The sequence below is a fragment of the Rhinolophus ferrumequinum genome, chromosome 14, assembly GCF_004115265.2.
Source record: "Rhinolophus ferrumequinum isolate MPI-CBG mRhiFer1 chromosome 14, mRhiFer1_v1.p, whole genome shotgun sequence".
Taxonomy (NCBI): Eukaryota; Metazoa; Chordata; class Mammalia; order Chiroptera; family Rhinolophidae; genus Rhinolophus; species Rhinolophus ferrumequinum.
Window position 1 is genome coordinate 35,988,088 of NC_046297.1, and position 26,247 is coordinate 36,014,334.

Below are 26,247 nucleotides of genomic sequence, written 5' to 3' on the forward strand. Positions count from 1 at the left end.
AATTTTATTTTTGACCTATCTCTATCACTTGACTCTTACGTGCACATATAGAAAGCTTCTCACAAAGTGTTGCTCAAAACAAACTGGGAAAAGCTTCTTGGTGCAGGGAATTATGTGCACATAGTCAAATCAGAGCTGTATTATAATTCCAGCTCCATTACTTACCAGCTGGGAGACTGGGTGAGGTACCGCACTTCTGTAAATTCTAATTTCTTCATCGGTTTGCTTTTACTATTGGCCAGGCTATCGTGAAAATGGAAATAGAGGGTGTTTGGCCAGTTTTCTTTAAAATCTGTCTAGTAGTGGTGCCTTAACATATAGACCTTTTTCTGACAGTTCGATAGATGGTAAGGAGTGAAATCGGAGCTATTGGGAACTGTTAGTTTACACCAGTGGTTCTCAACCTAGGGTTTTTTTTGCGCACCTGGGGAAATTTGGCAATATCTGGAGACATTTTTTGTCGTAACTTTAGAAGCGTAACTTTAGAAGCCATCATGCTACTAAAATTCCAATAGAACACAGGAAACCGTCCCTCCTAACAAAGAATTATCTGCCCTACATGTCAATGCTACCAAGGTTCAGAAACCTATACAGTGGAATTGGTTTCCATTTCTTGGATACTTTTCTCTTTACTCCTAACAAGGCTGAAAGTGTTAACTACATAGAATTGCAGAATTCCACATGATTATTTGGTGTCAGGGTTTGCACGATAAAATATGGCTAGTCATAGCTGATCTTAGTTCTGTAAGGATCCTTACAGTAGCCCTCCATGCCCAGCTTCTCAACAGAAATTTTAGAGCAGTTTCCCCAAAGCATCTTTATCCTTTGGCTCTGATTTTCTGTCCTGTCATATTCTTTGAAAGTGGCACTGAATTAATAAATACTTGATAGTACAGCCATCCACAGGTGATCATTTTAATGACCTCAGTAGGTGGTCATTGCTCTGTTGCTTGAATATCTCCAGGGATTGATTTTCAAATCCCTCAGTCGGCAGCATATTTATTTCATCACTAGATGATGGAAAGGGCGTGATTGTGTGTGTGTATGTGTGTGTGTAAAATGCAAAAATTATCTACCATTTTAGCCTGATGATTATCCTATAATATATACCATGTTTCCCCAAAAATACGACCTAGCTGGACCATCAGCTCTAATGTGTCTTTTGGAGCAAAAATTAATATAAGACCCAGTCTTATTTTACTATAAGACCCAGTCTTACGAACTTTTGCTCCAAAAGATGTATTAGAGCTGATGGTCCAGCTAGGTCTTATTTTTGGGGAAACAGGGTAAAATCGGGTGAATTCAGATTTTTTAGTCATAAATGTGACCCTCAAAGTGGGATTATCATAGGTTATGAAATTTGGTTACCTGAAGGTTCTAGGAAGAAGGGGAAGGACATCACTTATTAAGTGCCTGCTTTGTACCCAGGACTTGTTTTATCTGATATAATCTTTACAAAAAAATCCAGGGAAGTAAAGATGATCACAGTTTAGGCTTTACAGATAAGCTGAAATTTTGTGGAGTTAAGTAGTTTGCCAAGAAACATGGCTGCATTTCTATATGTGGTATATTTAACTGCAGAGAAATGTAGCTGATGGGGGACAACACCAAAATGAATTTGCCTAGCATTTTGGGAAAGTGATACAAGGTCTCTACTGGAGGAAGGAAGGAGGAGGCTGGGGGATGAAATGGAAAGGGATTTTGAATTGAGACTGGAAAAGGTTATTACTCATTTAATTAACTCTTCAGATAGTTGGCTATAATTCTTGGTGGGTGGGAGCTCTGAACTGTTTTAACATTGTATCTCCTTTTTGTTTGAGATAAAATGAACTTTTTCTTAATATCTGTCTCCATTTTTTGTCTTTATTATAACATCAGTCAGGAAATGATAAAATAAGGCAAACGTTCTAATAACCACCCCCCAAACGGCTGTCTTCAATTTATTTTTTTAAATTGGTATACAAGCCTATATTTCAGCTTACAACATTATAATTCAATATTTGTATATACTGTGTAGTGTTTACACTGTAGGTTTACACTGTAGGTACTATCCATCATTATACAATTCCTTCCCCTCTGGTTTGCTCTGTGAATGAGTCTGTTTTTTGTTCTTTTTTTTTCTTAGATTCCACACATGAGTGAAATCATATGGTAATTGTCTGTCTTCGTCAGACTTATTTGACTTAGCACGATACCCTCAAGTTCTCTCCATGTTGTTGCAAATGGCAAGACTTCCATTGTTATGGCTGTGTAGTATTCCATTGTATATATGTACCACATCGTTATCTGTTGGTGGACACCTAGGTTGCTACCGTATCTTGGCTATTACCAGTATTGCTGCAGTGAACATAGGGTTGCATGTGTGTCTTTTCAATTTAGTGTTCTTTGTATTCTTCGAATAAATACCCAAAAGTGGAATAGCTGGGTTATGTGAGGGTTATATGATAGGTCTACTCCTAATTTTTTGAGGAATCTCCATACTGTTTTACATAGTGGCTGGGCCAGTTTTGGTTTTTTTTGTGTGTGTTTTTTTAAATTTTAATTGGGGAAGCTGAACAGGATTTTATTGGGGAACAGTGTGTACTTCCAGGACTTTTTTCCAAGTCAAGTTGTTGTCCTTTCAATCGTAGTTGTGGAGGGCGCAGCCCAGCTCCAGGTCCAGTTGCCGTTATTAGTTGCAGGGGGCTCAGCCCACCATCCTTTTCAAGAGTCAAACCGGCAACCTTGTGGTTGAGAGCCCGCGCTCCAACCAACTGAGCCATCCAGGAGCTCAGCGGCAGCTCAGCTCAAGGTGCTGTGTTCAATCTTAGTTGTGGGGAGCACAGCCCCCCATCCTTTGTGGGAGTCTAGGAGTAGAACCGGCAACGTTGTAGTTGAGAGCCCACGCTGGCCCATGTGGGAATTGAACTGGCAGCGTTCGGCGTTAGGAGCATGGAGCTCCAACCACCTGAGCACCTGGGCCGGCCCTGGACCAGTTTACATTCCCTTCTTTCCATATGCTCCAGCATTTGTTAATTTGTTGTCTTTTTGATAATAGCCAGTCTGACAGGTGTGAGGTAATATTTCATTGTGGTTTTGATTTTCATTTCCCTGATAATTAGTGACGTTGAACATCTTTTCATGTGCCTGTTAGTCAATGTTTTCATTTTAAACTCGAGAAAAGATAGAGTCCCATAGTATTATCTGTTATATGCATTATACTACATTACAAAATTAATGCAAATTTATATACAATACAAAGTGACAAGCATTGAAACATAAAGAAATTAAACACTTCGATGACCATTAGCTTCCTAAGGTTATTATTTTGAAAAAGATACATTCTTATTTTAGAGAGACTGCAAATTCATAAAGCTTTATAGAAATCTCTTCTGGGTTTCACCCTGAAACCCAATTTGAGCCATGCATTTCTTGAAAGCCATGTTTCCTGGTTTACCCAAACAATATACTGACTTGATCAAGAGCTACATTGGCCAGTGGTGGCTCTGAGTGCTTGAACTGTTTCTCACAAATTTACTCTCAAAAGATAAGCATTTGCTGCCATCAAAGATGGCTATACTGTGGCTCTAAAAACCTAGGTGGGAAGTTCTGAGTAAAAATGGCATCACAGAAATAGTGTCATGAGTAATCTGAGCTGTCTTTCCAATATTAAACCTAAAATCATTTAATGCCTTATGGTCTTGACTGACTTAATTATATTTTTAAGTCAGTGTGATCACTTCCTTGTGTGTGCTGTTCAGATCCATAGGATGAAGGATTCTATTTGTTGTATACTTCATAGTTTGAAACTAAAGTCTCAGTAATCATTCATTTGAGACTATTCAGTAAACAGAAATTTTATTATTGCTAGTACCTCAAGACAGGATTTGTTCAGTCATTTTACCCAAAAGAACAGCTAGAGATTTAAGGAAGTGTAGGTGAAGTCCAGATGGATGGGAAGAAGCTATTGTGAAATTTCAACGAATTGTCCGCCTAGATCAGGGGTGTCCAAACTGCGGCCCGCGGGCCAACTGCAGCCCGCAATCCATTTTTAATTGGCCCGCAGCAAATTCCACAAATATATTTAGTTTACTTAAACCAGGTGAGGCAATACGTACTTCACCTCTAGTGAGTGGCCCGGCTGTTTGTGTATTTTACCGCATGTGGCCCTTGGTAAAAAACATTGAAAAAACTTTGGACACGCCTAGTCTAGATGCATTTTACTTGGCTCCTTATCTCTGTGTGAGTTTAATTTAGGGTTAGAAGCAACCGCATTTTACTTCCCCAAAATGTTTCCTTGACTTAATCTTCCAGGTTTAAATTTTGAGAAGAATAGTTCAGTCTCCCGGTATGGAGCCTCTCAAGTTGAAGATATGGGGAATATAATTTTAGCAATGATTTCAGAGCCTTATAGTAAGTATTACTGTTGTAACAATGCAAACACAGAATTTGAAATCTCCCTCTTTCCCTCACCTATACTATTGAATTCCTTCCACAGCTTTGTCTCCCTAATAGCTAAAATGATGACTTGTATGATCTCATTTTCAGATCACAGGTTTTCAGATCCAGAGAGAGTAAATTACAAATTTGAAAGTGGAACTTGGTAAGTACTTGAGTACTATTCCATTTGAGCCTTTAATTTTTGTCTTTGTTTACATGGTGATGTTTAACCCCTTCCCCCTTAATATTAGTAACTTAACTAAACCTTTTGACTATCCATTTTTTAATATTAGGTCATTTATAAAAGAAGGTTGCATCTTAAAGTATGCTTGGATGTTGGGATTGACATTTAATGAAATATTTGCATCCTTAGTTACTGTTATCTTTGGAAATCATATGTTTGGGTCTATGATTCTTATTTTAGTCTCTGAGCTATCCATCCCCTCACTGGAAAACTTCCAAAGGAAAAACAGGCTTTCAAAGTTCACAAAATCTTTACTGAGATAATTTACTGAGATAATAGCTCTATCAGCTTCTACTTTAAAGCAAAGGAAATAACTGAGGAGAAGTATGAAATGGTGATATCTCTGTTTGTGATCACAGGTAGACCTTTTTAAGTTTGAAATCACTGTAGTGAATTGTGTGAGATTGCCTGGTGCCTGATGTGAACAGAAGCTTCTGACATCTTTGCCCACAGAGAGACTTTGAGGCCTGTTTAGTTGTGGAGAAAATGACTCATTAGGAAAATGTCCTAGGAGTACACAAAATGTGGCTATGGAAGGAATAGAACATCAAAAGGTGTCAAGATATAGGTGATTTGCAAATGACTCATTAAGGTGTGGGCACTCCGAAGCTTTTCTATAAACACTCTCTGGTGGCTCCCCAGTTTGATAGAGGAGATATTTTAATGGCAGACTTGTGACTACCTGCACACATTTCTGACGTGGATTAATTGCCACCTTTATGTAGATCTTAAACTTTGCTGTCAAACTGGGTTTAAAGCCCACTGGTGTACTAGTCAGTTCTGAGAATGAATTTAAACCTATCCTTCCTGGTTCTAGGAACTTACAGGCATCAGGGTATTGGGAAAAGTCTGCTTCCTGTGAGTTGCTCCTGGATCCTTCTGAGTTTATGGCAAGCAAGCAGCAACTCAGATGATAGATGGTTTGCTGGGTGAGCTAGCTGTATTGAATCTGCATAGCCAGTTGTCTTTCTATGGTGAACCACCTGAAGAAAACTTTGGAGTGTGCCTACATAATTTTTGAGGTTGCAAAGTAAATCAGGCAATATTAAAGTCTGTCTGAACTCCACATAAATAATACCTCATGTGTAAATAGGCAAATTGTCTTATAGGTCAGATTCACTAGCATTAGTCATGCAACCTGTAGTTTTGCTTGATCCACAGCAGCAAGATGGAACTTATTGATGACAACACGGTAGTCAGGGCACGAGGTTTACCATGGCAGTCTTCGGATCAAGATATTGCAAGATTCTTCAAAGGACTCAATATTGCCAAGTTGGTTTTGTATAAACTCAGTTTTACTTAAGAACCCCAAAGGGATAATGGGTTTTCTATAATTTTTTCCTAGCTATATATTCTTCCCTACTGCTATTTGTTTTGTTCTTTCAAAGGGGAGGTGCAGCACTTTGTCTGAATGCACAAGGTCGAAGGAATGGAGAAGCTCTAGTTAGGTTTGTAAGTGAGGAGCACAGAGATCTAGCACTACAGAGGCACAAACATCACATGGGGACCCGGTACATTGAGGTATGTCCTCATAACCTTGAGACCCTTAACTTCTTGAGTATGAACATTAGAAGACTCAGAAACTGTATTTAATTTCCCTTTCTTTTCTTAGGTTTACAAAGCAACAGGTGAAGATTTTCTTAAAATTGCTGGTGGTGAGTTGAGTGCTTTTTATAAAATGTGGCTATAATAAGAATCTAAATTTTACTAATATACCAAGGGTAGGTAAATAGGTCATGAATATTGTTTATTTCCCAATGAAACATAGGAATTGACTTTTTTTAACTAGAAGGAAGAAATGTCCAAATAGTACCAGTAAGTGTAATGTATAACACTTGCCCTAAGGCTTAACTACAGTTGGTTAAGGCTTAACCAACTGTAGTTAAGGAGCCATTAAAAATAGTACAATATAAGGTGAAAGGGTCCTATAAAGTCATGTATAAAGGGAAAGTACAGTTCTTGAAAGAAATTAAATAGTCTATAAACTACTTTCAAACAGCCATACCAGAATACCTGGAATTTTTGCGTATCTGCTTCTAGTGTTTCTCTAAACTTCTTAATTCATCAGTGGCCATGGTAGCTTTCTGGCTTCTAGTATTTTAGGATATGTAGTGTTTGCTACTGCGTATGGTCAGAAAGAAGCAGGAACAGATAGATAGTTTTTATCCAATTCTTGAGTGATTCATAACTTTAAAACTTAAAAATAACTGATGAATAAAAAATGTTAAATATCATTTGTCCAACACATTTTTTCCTCTACATATAACTATTTTGTAAGCTTCTACTACTTTGTTCATGTTGCTTTATAACTTCTTTTCTCCTTTTAGTACATTATGAATATCGTCCTATTTAGTCAATTTTCTTAAATGTTAATTGCAGTAATGTATGTACTATCAATTTGTATTAAACATCCCTGTTGGGCAGTTAGAGTTTATTTCTAACTCTTCATTATATGTTCCGATGGATATTTTTGTACTCTCTGTGTGCCACCCTTTAGGATAAATGTCTCACAGTAGGATAGCTGAATCAAAGAATGTGGGTGGACCTTTTAAGAGGCTTTGACACATATTGCCAAAATATACAAAGGTGACTTTGACTTAAATACAGAGAACATTTGTATCCCTGAATTATATAGCCCTGGTAAAAATCTTTGCATCTGTAGAACTTACAGAACTTACAATTATAGCATCCTGTTTATACTGTTAGGTTGGTGCAAAAGTAATCGCGGTTTAAAAGGTTAATAGTTGCAAAAACCGCGATTACTTTTGCACCAACCTAATATTTGCTGGTATAATCTTATTCTTGAGATAAATCAACGCTTCCAAATTTAGAGCTTCACGTTTAATAGTGTTTCCAGAGTTTCCAAAGTAATGTTTGATACTGGTTGGTAATAAAGTATATTTGAAGTTGCTGTGGTCCTGAGGTTCCATGGTTCCATAACACTGTAAATTGCATATGGCAGAGTTAATTAATGTTCAAGTTAATGCCTCGGATTTCATGGTATGTGGGCAATATGATTAAGGGAAAATGTTATTAGTGTATGACCTTGAACGATGTACATTTGAGTATTTGCTACATGGCAGTACTATACAAAATGCTTTGCATTAAACAGAATGTTGATAAATGTTGAAACTAGCTGCCAAGTATATTCATTATAACTATTTACTTGAGTGTGTTTGACTCTTTCTTAATAAGAAATAATCAGGAAAATCACCAAAGTGCTTTATACATAATAATTATTCTCAGTTTATGAGGTAGGTAATTTTACCCTTATTTTACAGATGAGGAAACTAAGTTACAGAGGTTAAACTTTACAAAAGTCATATCCTAGTGAGTGGTAAAGCCAGGATTGGACCCAAACATTCTAGCTCTAGGACCTGTGCCCTTAACCACCATAATGATTAATTGCCTCTCCATAGAAGAACATGGTGGTTGGTCTATGATTTAATTATCTGACTACCTTCTTAATTAAGAAATGTTTTATAAAAATGGTAGGGGAAAATTTTCAAATCTATGGGAAGAGAATTCTGATTCCTGGGATGTTATGAATTCATTTGGGAGTGTGGGTCTTAATTACAAATTCAAGACATTGCCAAAAATATTATCATTTTAAATTTGGTAAAGTTGATCTCTTAACCATTGTGTTCCCTAGGTACATCCAATGAGGTAGCCCAGTTTCTCTCCAAGGAAAATCAAGTCATTATCCGAATGCGGGGGCTCCCATTCACAGCCACAGCTGATGAAGTGGTGGCCTTCTTTGGACAGCATTGCCCCATCACTGGGGGGAAGGAAGGCATCCTCTTTGTTACCTACCCAGATGGTAGGCCAACAGGGGATGCTTTTGTCCTGTTTGCTTGTGAGGAGTATGCACAGAATGCATTGAGGAAACATAAGGATTTGTTGGGTAAAAGATACATTGAACTCTTCAGGAGCACAGCAGCTGAAGTTCAGCAGGTAGGTTTTTAAGAGCATGTTGGTAGTTTTGCATTATTTCAATTCTTTATTTCTAAAAACAATACTACATTATTGTTAAAATAAAATTTGGAAACTACAGAAAGTGTTAAGTGCATGAAAAAAGTCTTATTCTATAAGCAAACGATAGTCACTATTATCTTGTATATACACAGAAAAAATAACATGGTATTTATATAACTGGAATACTGCTGTGTAGACATACTTTCGTATTTTTTCAAAACTAGCTGTCTTAAAAGTGTACTCATGTCCCCAGAATTTTAATCTTTAAGTTAATATCATGTCTCATGGAAGTACATGATTTATTTAGAAATTCTATTGTACATTTGGGTTGGTTTTTTTCTAATTTCTAGATAAATGTGCTTATAACACTCTCAACTTCTGATTGATTTCTTTAGAACTGAATATAGGATGTGTGCTTTTAAGGTTTTTAATTTTAATATCTTGCCATATTTATTTCCCAATAGGCTTGAGTAATTCCAAACTGCTGGTGACAGTGTAAAATGCCCTTTTGTCTTACTATTTTCAGAATTGAGTTGTTTTTGAGACACAAATGGGGTAATCAGTTCCTGAAAACATTCTAAGATCTAGGCATGATCTGTAGGGTCTGAAGCCTTTTGGCATTTCTTCTTACCACCTGAACATTTCTCTTCAAGAGTTAGTATTTCCTTGGTAACTAAGATCACGTAGACTGCTTCACATGACCCTTTCAACTTATTCTACTTGGGCCCCATAGTAGAACATAGTCATTTTAATGATTGGGCTTTTTTGCAAGCATTTAGGACACTGATTGTATTATCATTTCTGTGATATTGCGTAGCTTCTGCAAAGCCCATTGTATATTGTGATTTAAAATAATTGTCCAAAGTTAAATAGAACCTTTCACCTGCTAGGAAACCAAATTGATTTTTATACCTAGAATAATGTTAAATTGTAAGTTCTGTATTCTAACGTACTGGTGCTCTTAAGCCCTATACTATGAACATACTTATAATTTAAACAACTCTGTAAACAATTGTTGAAAATGAATATCATAAGTTCTGGATCTCTAAACATGCTCAGGGCTTCAAACATGCTTAGAGCTTCAAACATTACATACACCCTTCCCAAACTAGAGGGAAAAAATGTAATTTTTTATTGTAGATTTTTAAATTGGAAGAACAGTTTCATGGAAACCATGGCCTAGAATGGACTCGGCTACCTTTTATATTGATTGGTTTGGATATAGAGTATGCTCCCTCTATCTGACTCTACCATAAGGTGGTTTTGAGTGTGGATGAGCTTAAGTGTTGAAGTGGTCATAGGTTCTGCACTGTCTTCATTACTTATAATCATTCCATTCAATAACTATATGCTCACCTCCTGTTTGGGAGATCCTGTAGGTACTAGACCCTTTCCTGTCGAGTTTGTCTATAACCACATTTATTTTCTATTTGTGTTCTTCCCTAATTGTTTGTGCAGTGTCTGGATTGTTTGTATAATTTTGAAAAGTCTTGCTGTCTCTTTGTCATAAAATTTCTTTGGCTGTATTTATTCTTTGATTTTTGATAACAAACTGGACAGGGAAATTAGGGTAGATTTTTGGGAGTTCATCAGTTCTACATTTTCAGTTTATCGGATGGACGATAAAGGCTGCAATGGTGAATTATTCCGAAAACTCGGGGATGCCACACATGGCGTTTGCACAAGGATCTCCTAGTATTATCAACTAGTAGGCTTGTTCTAAACTAAAACAGATGTAGGCAAGAACTTGGTAATATGAGTTTTACCTGGAAGCAGTTTTTTCTCCATAATGTGTTTGCCATCATTCATTCTCAAGATAGTTAAATTCCATGTATTTAAAAATACAGTCAAGATCCTGTGTTTTGCTAGTGTCTAAAGTTCACGTGGAAACTAAGTGATTGTTTTTATGGTCACTAAATGATTTTTTTCATTTTTACATTTTTCAGCCATTCTATCTTTTGTTTTATACACTATTATAAATGTGGCATTATATTTTTATATAACCAAAAGTTATTGTTTTACCTGTGTTTCCATTACTGGGTTATTTATTTTCTTTATATTTCTTGAGTTTGGAGGTGGAATGTGAAGACAATATTAAGGGGAACATTGTACTTAGTGAAATGAAACCTAATAGATTGCTACAGTAGTTCACAATTACCAATTCCAGATTTTTATGAAAGTGGCAGACTTTAAGAATATTTGTCCCAAGGCAGATAGTGATGCATTTGTCCAGTAGGTAAGTCCTTAATCTAAGTGCATTGTGTTGTGTGTGGTATATGCCTCATCATGCCCATGACAAAGTGGGTTTCCTGCTTTTCCAGCTGAAAAACATGAATCTTTCTCCAGAGTGTTTCTCAAACTTTAATATGCTTATGAGTCACCTGGGGATCTTGTTAAAATGTAAATTTATAATTACTAGGTCTGGCACCCAGCTGAGACTGTGCATTTCTATCAGGCTCCTCAGTGATGCCAGTGCTTTTCTGCAGATAGCATTGGAGTAGGTAGGCTCTAAATCACTTCTGTTTTGCTTTGAATACAGGTGCTGAATCGATTCTCCTCAGCCCCTCTCATTCCACTTCCAACCCCTCCCATTATTCCAGTACTACCTCAGCAATTTGTGCCCCCTACAAATGTTAGAGACTGTATACGCCTTCGAGGTCTTCCCTATGCAGCCACAATTGAGGACATCCTAGACTTTCTGGGGGAGTTTTCCACAGATATTCGAACTCATGGGGTCCACATGGTATTGAATCACCAGGTAAGAAAATTTGCTTATTATTGGAAAACTGATTTGCTTATTATTATCAAAGACTCTTCCAATAAAAAAGTACAAATGTTCATCAGTTGTATAGTAAGCCTTGAAGGAAAGATTTAACTATAAGTGCAAGAGGTCTTTAAGATGAACTCCAGAAAGAATGCTATCATTGGTATGGTAATTCAAATTCGGCTCTGATTCTGTTATCATAAGTATCCGTCAAATTAATAGCATGGTAGTACATTATCAATCTAACATAACATTATACTATTGCAACTACTGAACTATGCTGTTGTAGTGTGAGCGCAATTATAAACAATATATAAACTAATGAGCTTGTCTGTGTTCAAGAGTACTTTTTGTATCCATAGACTATTTAGAAACAGCTTATTTTATATATATGTTAGACATCAAATTACATTTAGTAGAGTGCAAACTCAATAAGTACTTGTATCTGCACCACCTAGAACAGTATGTGATCATAACAGGCATGCAAGTGTATTAATTAATTGTTTCATAGAAGCCTCTATCAAAATCTAACCAATTTCTCACAGTATGCAAGTATATATCCTAAGTGTATTAAAAGTAGTTCCTGGCTGGGTGTCCCTTGAATTTTTGGTTAAATTAAAATTAATGTTAGTTGCAGGACAATTTGCCAGCATTTTGTGCTATTTTAAGCATGACAGAATTCTAAAAACTACTGTAAACCAAGTAGTTATATTTAAAATTTTGGAGCTCTTTTATTAAAAGCAAAGTTGTATTAATTTTTGAAAATGAGATGTTTCTGATCATGGGTTGAATATAGTTTTGTATTGGAAATACCAATGTTTTTCTAAATTGCTCATATTCTGCTTTCTCTTTTCACGTGGAGATTTGGTCACATTCATAACCATAATCTTATCTCCCTGGAAAGTGCATGTCACCGGGTATAAGCAACCAGAAAACATCCTGAGCCCCTGCTTGGTTTTCCACACCAGCACATGCTCATTCTAACTCTCAATGTTAAGCTATGCGACTTTTTATCTGACTAGGTACCCTTTTAGCATGGCTCACTGGTGGGAGTCCTTTTTTTAAAAAAATTTTTTTATTGGGGGACAGTGTGTTTTTCCAGGACCCATCAGCTCCAAGTCAAGTCATTGTCCTTCAACCTAGTTGTGGAGGGTGCAGCTCAGCTCCAAGTCCAATCGCCGTTTTCAATCTTTAGTTGCAGGAGGCGCAATTCACCACCCCATGCGGGAATTGAACCGGCATGGGATGTTGTTAAGAGCTCGCGCAATAACCAACTGAGTCATCTGGCTGCCCCACCAGCAGCTCAGTGGCAGTTTGTTGTCTTCAATCTAGTTGTGGAGGGCACAGCTCACTGCCCCATGTGGGAATCAAACTGGTAACCCTATTGTTCAGAGCTCACATTCTAACCAACTGAGCCATCCAGCTGCCCGGTGGGAGCCTTTTGAATAAAATTCCCCACAATTCAGCATCACCAGGGATTTGTTTGGTTTCTCTTTGAGTCACCATTTCTAATAACCTAGGAGTTATTATTATTCTTTAATTAACAACAGTAGACAGATTTACCTATTATTGACCCACATGACCTATTGTAATTGCACTTGGGGGAAATGCTTCTTAGATGATGAATAAGCTCTTAGCTGCCTCAAAGATGTTAGGTTTTTTCCATCTTGTACTGGGTTTCCCTGGTGTCCCTAATTTCCATGGTTTGGTAACTCGTATGGTAACTTGCATGGTAATAATTTTCACTAAATAGTCACTTAGAGACTTTTAAATAAATCTGTAAGTAAGGAAGAAGTTTTATAAGCTAGTTGTGTCTTTTTCTGCCCCATACAATGTCCATACCAAATAAAACTAAGGCATTCTTTTTCTGTGGAACAGAAATCTACCAGCTTGGTTTTAAATAGGGGATTTTTAGAAGTTATTAGTAATAGCAGAAATGTCTATAAACACGTTGGCCAAGGTTTAAGATGGAGGTGAATGGCCGAGATGAGAGAAGAGCTCTCATTCGAGGCTGATGATACAGCTTTCACCAACTGTCACTGTACTTCTCAACTGCCAATTCCTTATCTGCCTTCCTGGTCCCCAAGCCACATTCCAACCAGGCTACAGGGAAAAGGGAGAAGGGAAAGGGATGTTGCAGGTCAGTGACAGAACTGAGAGCCAAAAGAGAGCACTGGTTTGTTCAGTTTCCCATAGGAGGATTCGTAAATCTGTAACAGTGGTTCTTTCAATCGAATAAGATTTAATCGGATTTTTCAGAAGGTCAAAACTCAGTATACAATACTGTACTTTGAAACTGCAGTCACAAGGAGACCCTTTCCAAACCTCGTAAATCAAATATTAATTAATAGAAACCAAAAAGGATCACTTTTAGCTATGAGCTCTCAAGACTGTTTCTTCAAGGTTTTGTGAGCCAGTCTGGTGATTAGGTGATGAAATTCAAGTCAGATGTCAGTAGATTATACTGTCACCCAGATTTTGTGGCTAAAATGTCTGTACTATGGGTGATTGTCACTTTGCGTGTTTCGAAAGCAACCATTTCCATGTTGAAGGAGACAGTCTCCTTTTGTTTTTATTCTTCCCCCACACACTCAGGGCCGCCCATCAGGAGATGCCTTTATCCAGATGAAGTCTGCGGACAGAGCATTTATGGCTGCACAGAAGTGCCATAAAAAAACCATGAAGGACAGATATGTTGAAGTCTTTCAGTGTTCAGCTGAGGAAATGAACTTTGTGTTAATGGGGGGCACTTTAAATCGAAATGGCTTATCCCCACCGCCATGTAAGTTACCATGTAAGTTTTTCTTGGGTCTTGGCGCTATTCTACGCTATATGCTGGTAGGTGCTTAAGCTGCTTTCATATCTTTCTGTGTCCCTGGTTCTTTCTGAGGCAGGCAAGGTGGTTACATAAGGCTTTCCCATCTGAAATCAGTAGTACCTGATAATCATTTACGACCTTGGTTGTGGACATTCAGAATTAGAAATACTACAAATACCTCCTTTCAAATTATATTCTTACTTTTCCAGTGATAAGCACTTGATTTCTGAAGCTTAGTGTGCTCAAGATAAGCACTGACTCTGGGAGGCAACCTGGCTATGTAGATATTTTAATACGCATTTAAAAGTAAAATTAGTATGGCTGGATTGGTTTTCTTTCTTTTCTTCTTTTTTTTCCCTGTAACATATTAAGCTTTTTTTGGAAGGCTGATTTGATGCCCATTTTGCATTTTTAAGTTTTGGAGCATTAAGTATTTTTTTAGAAAGGATAACCTGGGGAGCATTCTTGTAGCTCTTCAGGATATCTGGAATGAGCAAGTTAGTAAAAAATGTAAATGCGTAAGTAAATTAGCCAAAGTTTCCATTGGATCACAGGATCAGTGCTTAATTTCAAGCCATGCTGTTGCTCATTGGCACCTGGGTGCAAGCCATCTGGAATCCTGTTGAGAGGAATAAGCCCTTTAGTCTGAAGATCAAGTCTGGTTAGTGACTAAGGAACATCGGGGGATATGATATTAAAACTTGAATCTTTTTGATACAGTTTTCACTTTTGAATAAGACATACCTTGTTAGGAGGCATGTTGGATATGTTTGAAGAATGTAGCGCTTGGAATGCAGTCCAAAGATAACTGAGACAGTAAACTGGATTATGAGCTTGATTCCAATAAAATAGGGAGTGTTAGGACATCAATTTCTAGTGAAAAGGGATCTATACCAATAAGCTTATTTGATAAAATATTATTCATAGAATATTCGATGGGGCTTACTCCTTTTTTTCCCTTGGAATTCCTAAATGCTAATATTCCATTTATCTGCTGCTTGCTGTTGGTGAATATTTAAGCATTGATTGCTAATGAGTATCAAGTTTTGAAACTTTATGTTTGGGCTTAAGTGGTTATATTAAAATAATATTAGTCATATGTGTTCTGTCTGTAAACCACTGATAAATGTTAGTAACTTTTACATTTCCTCTAGTGATAATAATCTATCAACCATCGTGAGATGAGGGAATTTCTCCTCTAGGTGTAACCAAAATTCTTCTGCTATGATATCCTTTTACTTCTTTCTTCCTGGTGGTCATTAAAGACTTTCTTCATAACACTTTCATTTCTTCCCTTTTCCCCTGATCAGCCCTAAAATTAAAAAAAAAATTTTAATGTATTTTTTTCACATAAAATTTATTTCCATATCTTTACTTTTAATACTTTCCAAAAATTTTAACTAATATTTGGCCATTGCCATTTTAGTGGAAGAGTTTACCCATTTAAAAAAAAAAAAATTCCAATTTATGCATGCAAATGTTATGCCTGTTCTACTACACTTTTTTTCCCCCTGCCAACTCACTTTAGAAAATTGCCTATTTATACAACCACCTAAAAATTTAAAGAAATTGTATGGGTTTTTTATATAATCTCAAGGACTAATGCAGTTAAAATAGTGATTAGTTATAACCCATGGAGGAGTTTCTTGTTAAATTTGGGGAAAAAATAGAGTCTCATTATTTTAAAATTTTTAACTTTATTTGTCTTGAAATTTAACTTTTCAAAAAGTTGAGCATTTTAAGGTCAACTCCGGTTTTCTAGTCTATGATTATATACATTCATATATTTTCTTTTAGGAATACGAGAATAGCTGTCCTTTCATTTGAGGAATACCCAAATCTGAGCAGCCTAATCTATCTAATTATCAAAAATCTCTACTTTTTGTTTTGTGGCGGAACAGACTTACCTACTGTATATGCCTCTCTTATTGGTATGAGGCACTGTCGTGTAATGAATTGCTTGATAGTTTTGAAAGCAGGATATGAGCACAGGCTTTATAGGTTTCTATATGACTCAGGTGCCTCAGTTTATCCTATTTGCCTTTTTGTGGACTCTTGAAGGCCAGGAATCATATTTTAAAATTTATTTACATGTAGCTCAGTTTTTGGTGAGCTGGAAGGGGGTACGCAAAAGGTAAATATGAGATCAATATGTGGGTCTTTGCCCTGTGTACCCATATTCAGCTAACTGCCTTACCCCTCTCCATAGACATGTGGAAACTCTTAAGAGCAGAAGACAATAGAGATTTTCATGTGAAAAAGTTATCCTGTGGACCTCTGCTATTTGCAAAATAGATTAGGTGGTTTTAGGTATGAAAATTAAAGATAGGAACTCCAAATTCAGGTAATCTCTCAATTTTCTGTTGGATACAGATGGCCTGCATAGTTGTGTTCATCCCACATGTTAAAGCTATTGACCAGCAATGGTCTTACCTAAATGTTACGAGGCACGGAAGATATTAGATAATCAGAAGATAAAGGAGTTTCATTTTATTTTCTATTTAATCTGAGTCCACATTTTTATTAGCTGACTCTCAGGAAGACACCATCTATTTCTTCCAGGCTATTTCCCAGGTTTGATTTTTTTTTTTTTTTTTTTTTAAATAACGGTTTTGAAAAGTGTAGATTAACTTTAAAGCCCATCTTCTGGGTAACCTTTAGGTACCGTGTTTCCCCGAAAATAAGACCTAGCCGGACAATCAGCTCTAATGCATCTTTTGGAGCAAGAATTAATTAGAAGACCCAGTCTTGTTTATAATATAACCAGGTATAATACAATATAATAATATCATATAATACAGTAGAATACCGAGTCACATAATATAACGTAATATAATATAATACCAGGTATAATATAAGACCCAGTCTTATTAAGACCTGCTATAATATAATATAACATAATATAATACCGGGTCTTATATTGATTTTTTGCTCCAAAAGACATAATAGAGCTGATTGTCCGGCTAGGTCTTATTTTTAGGGAAACACGGTGCATAACGGTAAGAATAATGCAGAGTTAATCTCCTTTTAAGTCAGTTCACTCTGGCACAATCTATGCTGTGGTATGATACATGATATCGGTGAAGAGTGTTTCATCATGACCATTTTCATTTCATGCTGTACTATAGGATAGTTAAGGTAGAATAGCAGTGTAGTTCTCAAAAAAAAAAAAAAATCCAGCTTTTACTTTGAAGTTATAGTAAATGTCAATCCTATGTTTCTTTCCTCAAAGTTTGTGGTAATTGGCGATCGCTAGTGGAAAAAAATATCACATGTCATGCAATGGTTGAGAAGACTTTTGAAAGTCCACTTGGTACTGGTTTTACCAAATTTCAGGTTAAGGAAAGTTGTTTAGGTTGAGGGAGTATGAGATTTGAGATTATTTCTAGGTGTTAACATGTACAATCAAAAGGAAGTTGCTTGGTGTGGTATAAAAAACTGGTCTTTCTTTAACATGTATATAGGCAACAGTGACTTTCTGGCGTTAGTGCTAGCACATATGTGTCAGCTATTATAAATGTCTCAAAGTTTCTCTCTCTTTGCTTATTTAGGCCTGTCTCCTCCTTCCTACACATTTCCAGCTCCTGCAGCAGTTATTCCTACAGAAGCTGCCATTTATCAGCCCTCTGTGCTTTTGAATCCACGAGCACTGCAGCCCTCCACAGCATACTACCCAGCGGGCACTCAGCTCTTCATGAACTATACAGCATACTACCCCAGGTAAGGCTGATGGACGTGGAAATGAGGCACAGAAACAGAGGACTCCTTTAATGGCCAGTGCCTGAGTTCACATAAGAATATTGTCTGTTACATTAAAGATTACATGGCAGGAAACAATTTCTGCTCATATCTCTGACCAAGAAGGTTGTTTTAAGACAAATCAGACTAAGTTTATTTTTTAACCATGTATTGACAACATGATCTCTTAGGCTACTTTTGTATACAACTTTATGTTTTTTCCTTCTCCTATCTTATGGTCATCAGTGAGTGGCAATGTAATCATTACTATAGGGTAGCAGTATCAAGTGAATGAATTATAAAACAAGAAAATCCATAAAAAGAACAGTTATATTTTTAAGTAGCATGAATTCGTATGTCAACCCAGAATAAATAAAAACTGTTGGTTTAAATTGTGCACCGCTTTTATTCTTTCCCCCCTAAATCTTTACTAACAAGTTCAGAATGAAATTATTAAGAACTTTTTTAGAATCAACTTTTTTTTCTGGTTTTCTAGGAAATTTTTATTTTTTATTTTTTTACAGTTGACATACAGTATATTAGTTTTAGGTATACAACATACTTAGAAAATGATCGCTCTGCTAAGTCTAGTACCCACCTGACACCATACATAGTTATTACAGTGCTATTGACTATATTGCCTATGCTGTACTTTACATCCCCTTCACAATTTTTTAAAACTGCCAGTTTGTACTTCTTAATATCTTCACTTTTTTTTCCCAGGTCCCCACCCCCCTCTCACCTATCACCTAGCAATCATCAATTTGTTCTCTGTTTCTATGAGTTTGTTCCTGTTGTTTGTCTATTTATTTTGTTTTTTTAAGTTTCCATATGTGAGGAATAGATTCCTCATATAAGCGAAATCATATGGTATTTGTCTCTCTCTCTCTGACTTATTTCACTTAGCTTAATACCCTCTAGGTCCACCCATGTTGTCAGAAATGGTATGACTCCATTCTTTTTTTAATGGCTGAGTAATATTCCATTTGTATATATTTATCCATTTGTCTGTGCATGGACATCTAGGTTACTTCCATATCTTGGCTATAGTAAATAATCCTGCAATGAACATAGGGGTGCACAAATCTTTTCAAATTAGTGTTTTGCATTTCTCAGGATAAATACCCAGAACTAGGATTGCTGGGTCATAAGGTGGTTCTAGTTTTAATTTTTTGGGAACCTCTATGCTGTTTTCCATAGTGGCTGCACCAATTTGTAATCCTGTGAACTATGCATGAGGCTTCCGTTTTCTCTGTGCCAACACTTGTTGTTTGTTGATTTATTGATGATAGCCATTCTGACAGATAGGCGGTGATAGCTCATTGTGGTTTTAATTTTCATTTCCCTGATTATTAGTGTCATTGAGCATCTTTTCATATGTCCTCTTTGAAGAAATGTCTGTTCAGGTCCTCTGCCCATTTGTTAACTGGGTTGCTTATTTTTTGGGGTTTAAGTTGTAGGAGTTCCTTGTAAATTTGGAGTATAAGACCTTTTCGGATGTATCAGTGGTGAATATCTTCTCCCACTCAGTAGATTGTCTTGTTCGTTGGTGGTTTCCTTTGCTGTGCAAAAATATTTTAGTTTGATGTAGTCCTATATGTTTATTTAAGCCTTTAATCCATTTTGAGTTTCTTCTTGTATTTGGGATAAGAAAGTGATCCAGTTTCATTCTTTTGCATGTATCTATCCAGTTTTCCCAACACCATTTATTGAAGAGATTGTCTTTACCCCCTGGTATAGTCTTGCCTCCTTTGTCATATATTAATTGACCATATATGTGTGGGTTTCTTTCTGCACTTTCTGTTCTATTGATCTGGATCTGTTTTTATGCCAATACCATGCTGTTTGATTACTATAGTTTTGTAGTATAGTTTAATATCAGGTAATGTTTTTCCTAATTTTTTGCCTTTTAACCTTTGTATTAGCTTTATAGTTGGTTGAAACACTGCTTTTATTATGTATTTGCCTTTTGTCAGTGAGAACTTTTTCATTCCTACGTTTTCTTCATATTTTTTATCTTTTTTTTTAATACTCTTAAGGCATTTATTTATTAAAACATTCTCTGACAAGATTTCACATTAGCTTAAAATTCAAATGAGTCTTTACATTTCTTTACTGAGGTCCCACCTCAGCATATCACATGAAAACACCTTCTCTGGTAATGGGTGTTACCAGCATCAATTCGGTGAGCCCCATCGTGAGCCTCTTTGTTCCCTAGATGAACCAAGTAGATGTTAATATTTCTCTGTTAGGTAAAAGCCCCTAACTCAAACTTAATGGAAAAGGAGTGAAACTTCTGCAAAGTGCACTTTAAGAAGAGGTGCTTTTTGCTTATGAAAAGAAACCAGTGAGTCCTCTGAGAATAATAAAAGGGAGTATTTTACAATTAAGCACATGATTTGGAGTGAAGAATTCAGATGTTGCTCTGCTGGTCCAGGCTGTTAATATTCTCCTTGTTCCTCCCATGGGCCCCTTCGTCAGGTATCTCAAAGCCTTCGTCTGTTGCTTAAAGAACATCAACAATCCTCTGCAGTACAGGATTGTTTTCCGCCTCATTCTCCTGGCAAGTCAATTCAATGTTCCTTAGCTTTCCAAAGTAGAAATCTCTCTCTTCAAGTCTTCAACAATAAGTTTCATTATGTTGACCGTCTACATCAGTTCTGCCCGCATCAGTTCGGCTGCTTCATCGTTCCCATTGCCCACACCAAGACTCTTTAGCATCACACCTGGGCCAGCCTTAGGAGTTGCAGTACTGTGTTTTGCAATGGACCTCTGTGGAGCTGCGCTGCTAGAGCTGAGAGGTTTCTTTTGTTTGTTCAGAGCTGAAGCAACAAGTGAGGGAGCCACTGCAGTTTCTTGACCTTGGCTGGCAGCTACAGGGTCATTGTCTTTTCCATCATAGTTCGCATCAAAAAACTTCTTGAACCACTGAACGAATTCAAAATTGTCCTGAAACTTTCCTTTTACTAATTTGTCCACTGGAATTCTTTTGTCAACATCCTTTCAAAACCTGCTTGTAGTATTTTGAAGTTCTGGATGTACTCATGTTCTAGCTTGTTTGGAATTTCACTTTTTCAAGGCAATGGAGCCAGCAATGGAACAGCATGTCATAAACTGACAATAAGCAGCCCCTGAGCACAACTGTTCTATATTTGTCGAATTCAAATGCAGAGACTTATTGATCCAGGCCAGCATGTCATGTCTACTTAGGCTATTGCTGGTGACTTGGTGCTGAATATACGTTCACTGCCATCTTTGGCTCTCAGAGGAACTATGTCCACTGCCCGTGCCCGGCTCTGAGGATCTGGTTCCGTCTTCATCTCATGCAAACCACCCAACCCCGCCCACTCATTCTATGACCTCACACGCACCCTTACATGTGGATGTAAAGCCGATCTTCTTGAAGAAGTCCTTTTAACTTTTCTTGTAAGACTGGTTTGGTGGTGATAAAATCCTTTAGATTTTTCTTGTCTGAGAAGCTGTACTGTCCTTCGATTCTAAATGATAGCTTTGCTGAGTAGAGTAATCTTGGTTGTAAGTCCTTGCTTTTCATCATTTTGAAAATTCTGTGCCTGCAAAGTTTCTGGGGAGAATCAGCTGACAGTCTTATGGGAGCTCCCTTGTATGTACATCACTAACTGCGTTTCTCTTGCTACTTTTAAGATTTTGTCTTTTAACTTTTGGTATTTTAACTATGATGCGTCTTTGTGCTTTCTTTGTGTTCATCATTTTTGGAACTCTCTGTGCTTCCTGGATTTGTATGTGTATTTCATTTGCTAGGTCAGGGAAGTTTTCAGTCATTATTTCTTCCAAGTGGGTTTTAAGTCCCTTTCTCTCTCTCTCTCTCTCTCCTTCTCTTTCTTGTTCCCCTATGATGCAAATGTTGGTACACCGGATGTTGTCCCACAGGTCCATTAAACTGTCTTCATCTTTTAAAATCTTTTTTCTTTCTGTTGTTCTGATTAGTTATTTTCCACTGCCTTGTCTTCTAGATTGCTGATTCAATCTTCTGTCATATAATCAGATGTTGATTCTATCTAATTCTTCATTTCAGTTATTATATTCTTCATTTGTGACTGGTTTATTTTTGTGGTTTCTATTTATTTGTGTAAGTTCTCACTGAGTTCTTTTATTCTTCCCTTAAGTTCATTTAGCATCCTTATAATCCATGTTTTGAACTCTGCATCTGATAAATTGCTTACCTCCATTTCATTTAGTTCTTTTTCTAGAGTTCTGTCCTGTTCTTCCATTTGGGACATGTTTCTTTGTCTCCTTATTTTGGCTGCCTCCTTGTGTTTGTTTCTATGCACTAGGTAGATCTGCTATGTCTCTCAATCTTGGCATAGTGGTCTTAGGTAGTAGGCTTCCTGTGAGTCCTAGTGACACAGTCTCCATTGTCATCTGAGCCAGGTGCTCAAGAGGTGCCCCTTATGTGAGCATTGTGTGCCCTCTTGTTGGAATTAAGCCTTGCTTTCTGTTGGCACATCAGTGGATGGGATTGACCCTCAGGCTGCTGACTGGCTGTGAGGACTGGCCATCACTATAGTGGACAAGCTGCTGTGTGGGGGCTGTCCCCATGGAACAGGATTCGCTTTCAGAGGCTCTCGTGCCTTTGATTCTGCACTTTGGTTGTGTCATTTGTGGTGCAGTTGGATGGTACCATGCTGTGGTCTGAAGCTGGACATTGGGTGTATTGGGCGGGGCTCTGGTGCAGGCCAAGGTCAGTGACTGCCAATGTCTGCCCTAGTGCCATCTAGGAGGAACCACAAAGTGATCTGCAGTTGGGAGGCGCCTGGGAGAAACCCTGCTCTGAACAAAGGCCATCTGCCACTAGTGCTGGGCTTGGGCCACTTAGCAAGAAGTAGAGAACACTCTTAAGATAGCCATTGCTTGTTGAGGGTTTGTGGAACTTTGAGAGATTCTAGGAAAGTCTGCAGTGCTAGTCAAAAGCCACCAAAAGAGATTCAGACTGGGTATGTAAGTTGGGTAGGGCTAGAGCTCAGAATCACCAGGACAGGGCAAATGATGTTTGCTAGGTTAATGGAGTGTTCAGATTTGGTGCCACCTGTGCCTCTATGCTAGGAATGAGTTGGGGATGGCTCAACAAAGAAACATTGGAGCTTTCACTCAACTTCTGTCCTGAGAGAGCTATTCCAACCCCTGCCCCTTTAGCCCTGGTCCTGAAGCTAGTCAATTCAGATTTTCCCCATGTGTCTCTGGCGCTTTTGGAGCTATTCCCCCTGTGCTGAAGGTCATAGTGAGTGAGTTTGTGAGTGAGTGAGTGAGTCAGTCAGTGAATCTCTTTGTGGGCCCTTTAAGATCTGTAGTGCTTGCCTAGTTCTCTACCAACTTATTATTGTCTTTCTGGGACACAGCCCCCCTTCTGGTTTTCACACTCAGATGTTACAAGAACGATAAAGACCTCTCTTCCCTCTACTGGTGTCCCGGGCTGGGGAGCCCAGTGTGGGGCTGGGACCCTTTGCTCCTCTGGGAGGGCCTCCGCAGCCAAGATATCCCTCCCGATTGTTAACTGCCACATGTGGGTGTGGGACCAGCCCACTCTGCATCTCCATCCCTCTTACCAGTCTCAACATGCCTTCTTTTTTATGTCCTTAGTTATAGGAATTCTGTTCAGTTAGTTTCCAGATGGTTCTCGATGGTTTTTCTGTACTTTAGTTGTAATTTTGATGTATCTGTGGGAGGAAGCGAGCACAGTGTCTACGTACTCTGCAATTTTCATCAGAAGTCTTCAGATACCTTCAGAATTGACATATTTTTAATCTTTGGTTCTTTTTCATTGTGCTCAGTTTCTGGGAAGCAGAAGGGTATATTGGAAAGTTGTCAGACTGTAAGTTGGGAGAACTGAGTTTTAGTCTCATCTCGTTTAACTAGGGAAAGTTACTTAACCTTTGTTGGTTCTTGAAATGATGGGATTGGTGAAATTTAGAGTCCCTTCCAAGTCCGATTGCTTGTGATTCTTTGTTCTCAATTCTCTTTTCATAAAATTTATTTTAGAAATCTTTATTGAGCCAATAACCAGGTCACTTTATTAAAATAAAATTTTAGTTTAGCATAGGCAATTAATATTGCTCAAAATTTTAAAAATTATACCTGGTCCTGTTTCTTCTTCCCAAACTATTTAGACTGAATGTTTTGAGTACATCCACCAATATGTGAGTTTTTGATAAGTGGCCTGGAACTAACCTATATGATCACTCCAGTTGCTACGTTGCATTATATTTTTCTTTCTTCTCTGTCTCTAGTTTTCTAGTAGGGAGCAAGAACTTTGGAATCCCAGCAGTAGTGAAGCGTGTAACCACTATTAATTGTATTTATTTTTTTAGGAATTTTTAAAACATTCAATAATGTTATGGGAAATACTTTTTATTCTATTGGGGAAAAAAAATAGGGAGATAGCCATGATAATTGACGGGTGACTATCTTATGAAGGTTATGAAGGCTCAGAAGCATGAATTCTAATTGTTTATGGTTGAGTGCCGTGTCAGGCCCCTAGCCCAATCCCAAGTTGTTACCTCCTCTGGACTCTGACAATCACTTCCTGGTAGTGGGCTCTGAGTATAAGAAAGATCTTTGTGTACCTTTCTTACACCATCAGAATGTCAGAAGTGGAATGCATTGTTCCACTAGGTGCCTGGTGCAGTTTCTGGTGCCTACATTACATGTACGGAGTATATGGTTCCACCATTGACTTGCTATCTCGGCTCTGTTAAAAGAAGGAATCTCTCAGAAATAGTTTACAATCACAGTAAGATGAGAACTCCAGTCTTGAGTTGAAGCCCCAACAGCAGGAGGAATTGACGTTAATGGCTTAACAACCCCTGTAATTTTGGGTCCCTGCCTATAGGTAATTTTTTTCCATTAGTAGTTTTAAAGTTTGTAATGCCCTCATTATTAAGTCTAAGAGCATAACCATTTCTTGTAAAAAGCAGCTTATTTCTACCTAAGCAACGAATGTATATTTGGTAATATCAAGTCATCCTGCAGTGTTTGGTTTGTTATATAATGTTACAATATTCCGGAATTCTTTGCACTTGAACCAAAAGGATACCAAAGCTCTGAAAGATGCCTGCATTTCCTGTTTTGAACACTTAACCTTTCTTGTTCCAGTTTCCTTTTTTAAATTGCATTTTTTTAGGTAAGTCTAGGTTCACATGCAGTTGTAACCAATAGTACAGAGATCCCATATACACTTTTCCTAGTTTCTCCCAGTAGTAACAGTTGACAACCAATTTACTTACTAATTTTTTTGTTGAAATTTCTCTTATAGGAACAAGAAAAACGATAACTTTTGGGTTAAAAAGTAATTTTTACAACTTCAATATTTAGAACCACAAATGCAAACTCGAATTTAGCATACGATGAAATTACACTGGAATGTTGTAGTAGTGCTGTGTCCAACAATGTTGTAATGGAGAGGCACCAGATAATTTTTGTTGGCAGGAATTATTACAACTCTCAGGATTTTCAGTTTGGATGATATTTCTAAATGATGTAAGCAAGAAGAACTGCTATGGGCAATTCACTCTCTACTATAGTCAGTGAGAATTCAGTTTAGGTTTTGTAGAAGAAATAGTCATTTGCTAGTCTAAAGACCTTATTCATATAATGAGCAGTTCAGGGAATTAAAATGCAATATGCCTAAAATTCTTTTTAGCATTGCAGAAAATGATCAAGCACAGCGAACCTCAAGGAAAAATAATTCAACCACTCAAAAAGCCTAATAAGATTGGTTTTCAATGTATAGGTTTGTTTTTCTGAGGATTTTTTCTTACAAAATTGGGATCATATTACATGTTGTTTTCAAGCATAAGTTTAAAAATCTGTATCTATAGAAATTTGCAAACATAAGTTGAGGGAATATTACCCTGTTTTAACAATACCGATATTTTGTTCCATTTATTTCTACTGTTTGTCCTGCTACACTCTACTACCAAAACACTTTAAAGCATAAAACCTAAAGGTCATTTCTTTCACCTGCTACTGTTTGTGTCAAATATACCTTAAATTAAGCACCTTATTCTTTTTTTTTTTTTTTTTTTTTTTAAGATTTTATTGGGGAAGGGGAACAGGACTTTATTGGGGAACAGTGTGTACTTCCAGGACTTTTTTCCAAGTCAAGTTGTTGTCCTTTCAATCTTAGTTGTGGAGGGTGCCATTCAGCTTCAAGTTTTTCTTTCAGTCTTAGTTGTGGAGGGCGCAACTCAGCTCCAGGTCCAGTTGCCGTTGCTAGTTGCAGGGGGCATAGCCCACCATCCCTTGCGGGAGAGA

The 26,247-nt window shown here is 37.4% G+C and overlaps 1 protein-coding gene and 1 pseudogene across 5 annotated transcripts in view; one reads left to right on the forward strand and one right to left on the reverse strand.

Moving 5' to 3' along the window:
- ESRP1 (epithelial splicing regulatory protein 1) overlaps positions 1-26,247 on the forward strand; it is a 61,410-nt gene that overhangs the window by 13,024 nt on the left and 22,139 nt on the right. For 3 of the 5 annotated variants that reach the window (XM_033126780.1, XM_033126777.1, XM_033126778.1), the window contains exons 5-13: positions 4,294-4,392; positions 4,528-4,582; positions 5,825-5,935; positions 6,052-6,184; positions 6,276-6,318; positions 8,316-8,617; positions 11,178-11,396; positions 13,998-14,196; positions 17,772-17,940. In XM_033126780.1, the coding sequence (XP_032982671.1) occupies positions 4,294-4,392; positions 4,528-4,582; positions 5,825-5,935; positions 6,052-6,184; positions 6,276-6,318; positions 8,316-8,617; positions 11,178-11,396; positions 13,998-14,196; positions 17,772-17,940 (1,330 nt within the window). The remainder of the gene's footprint in view (positions 1-4,293; positions 4,393-4,527; positions 4,583-5,824; positions 5,936-6,051; positions 6,185-6,275; positions 6,319-8,315; positions 8,618-11,177; positions 11,397-13,997; positions 14,197-17,771; positions 17,941-26,247) is intronic. The other 2 variants (XM_033126776.1, XM_033126779.1) reach the window with 1 other exon arrangement.
- LOC117034167 (microtubule-associated protein RP/EB family member 1-like) lies at positions 20,372-21,211 on the reverse strand (annotated as a pseudogene).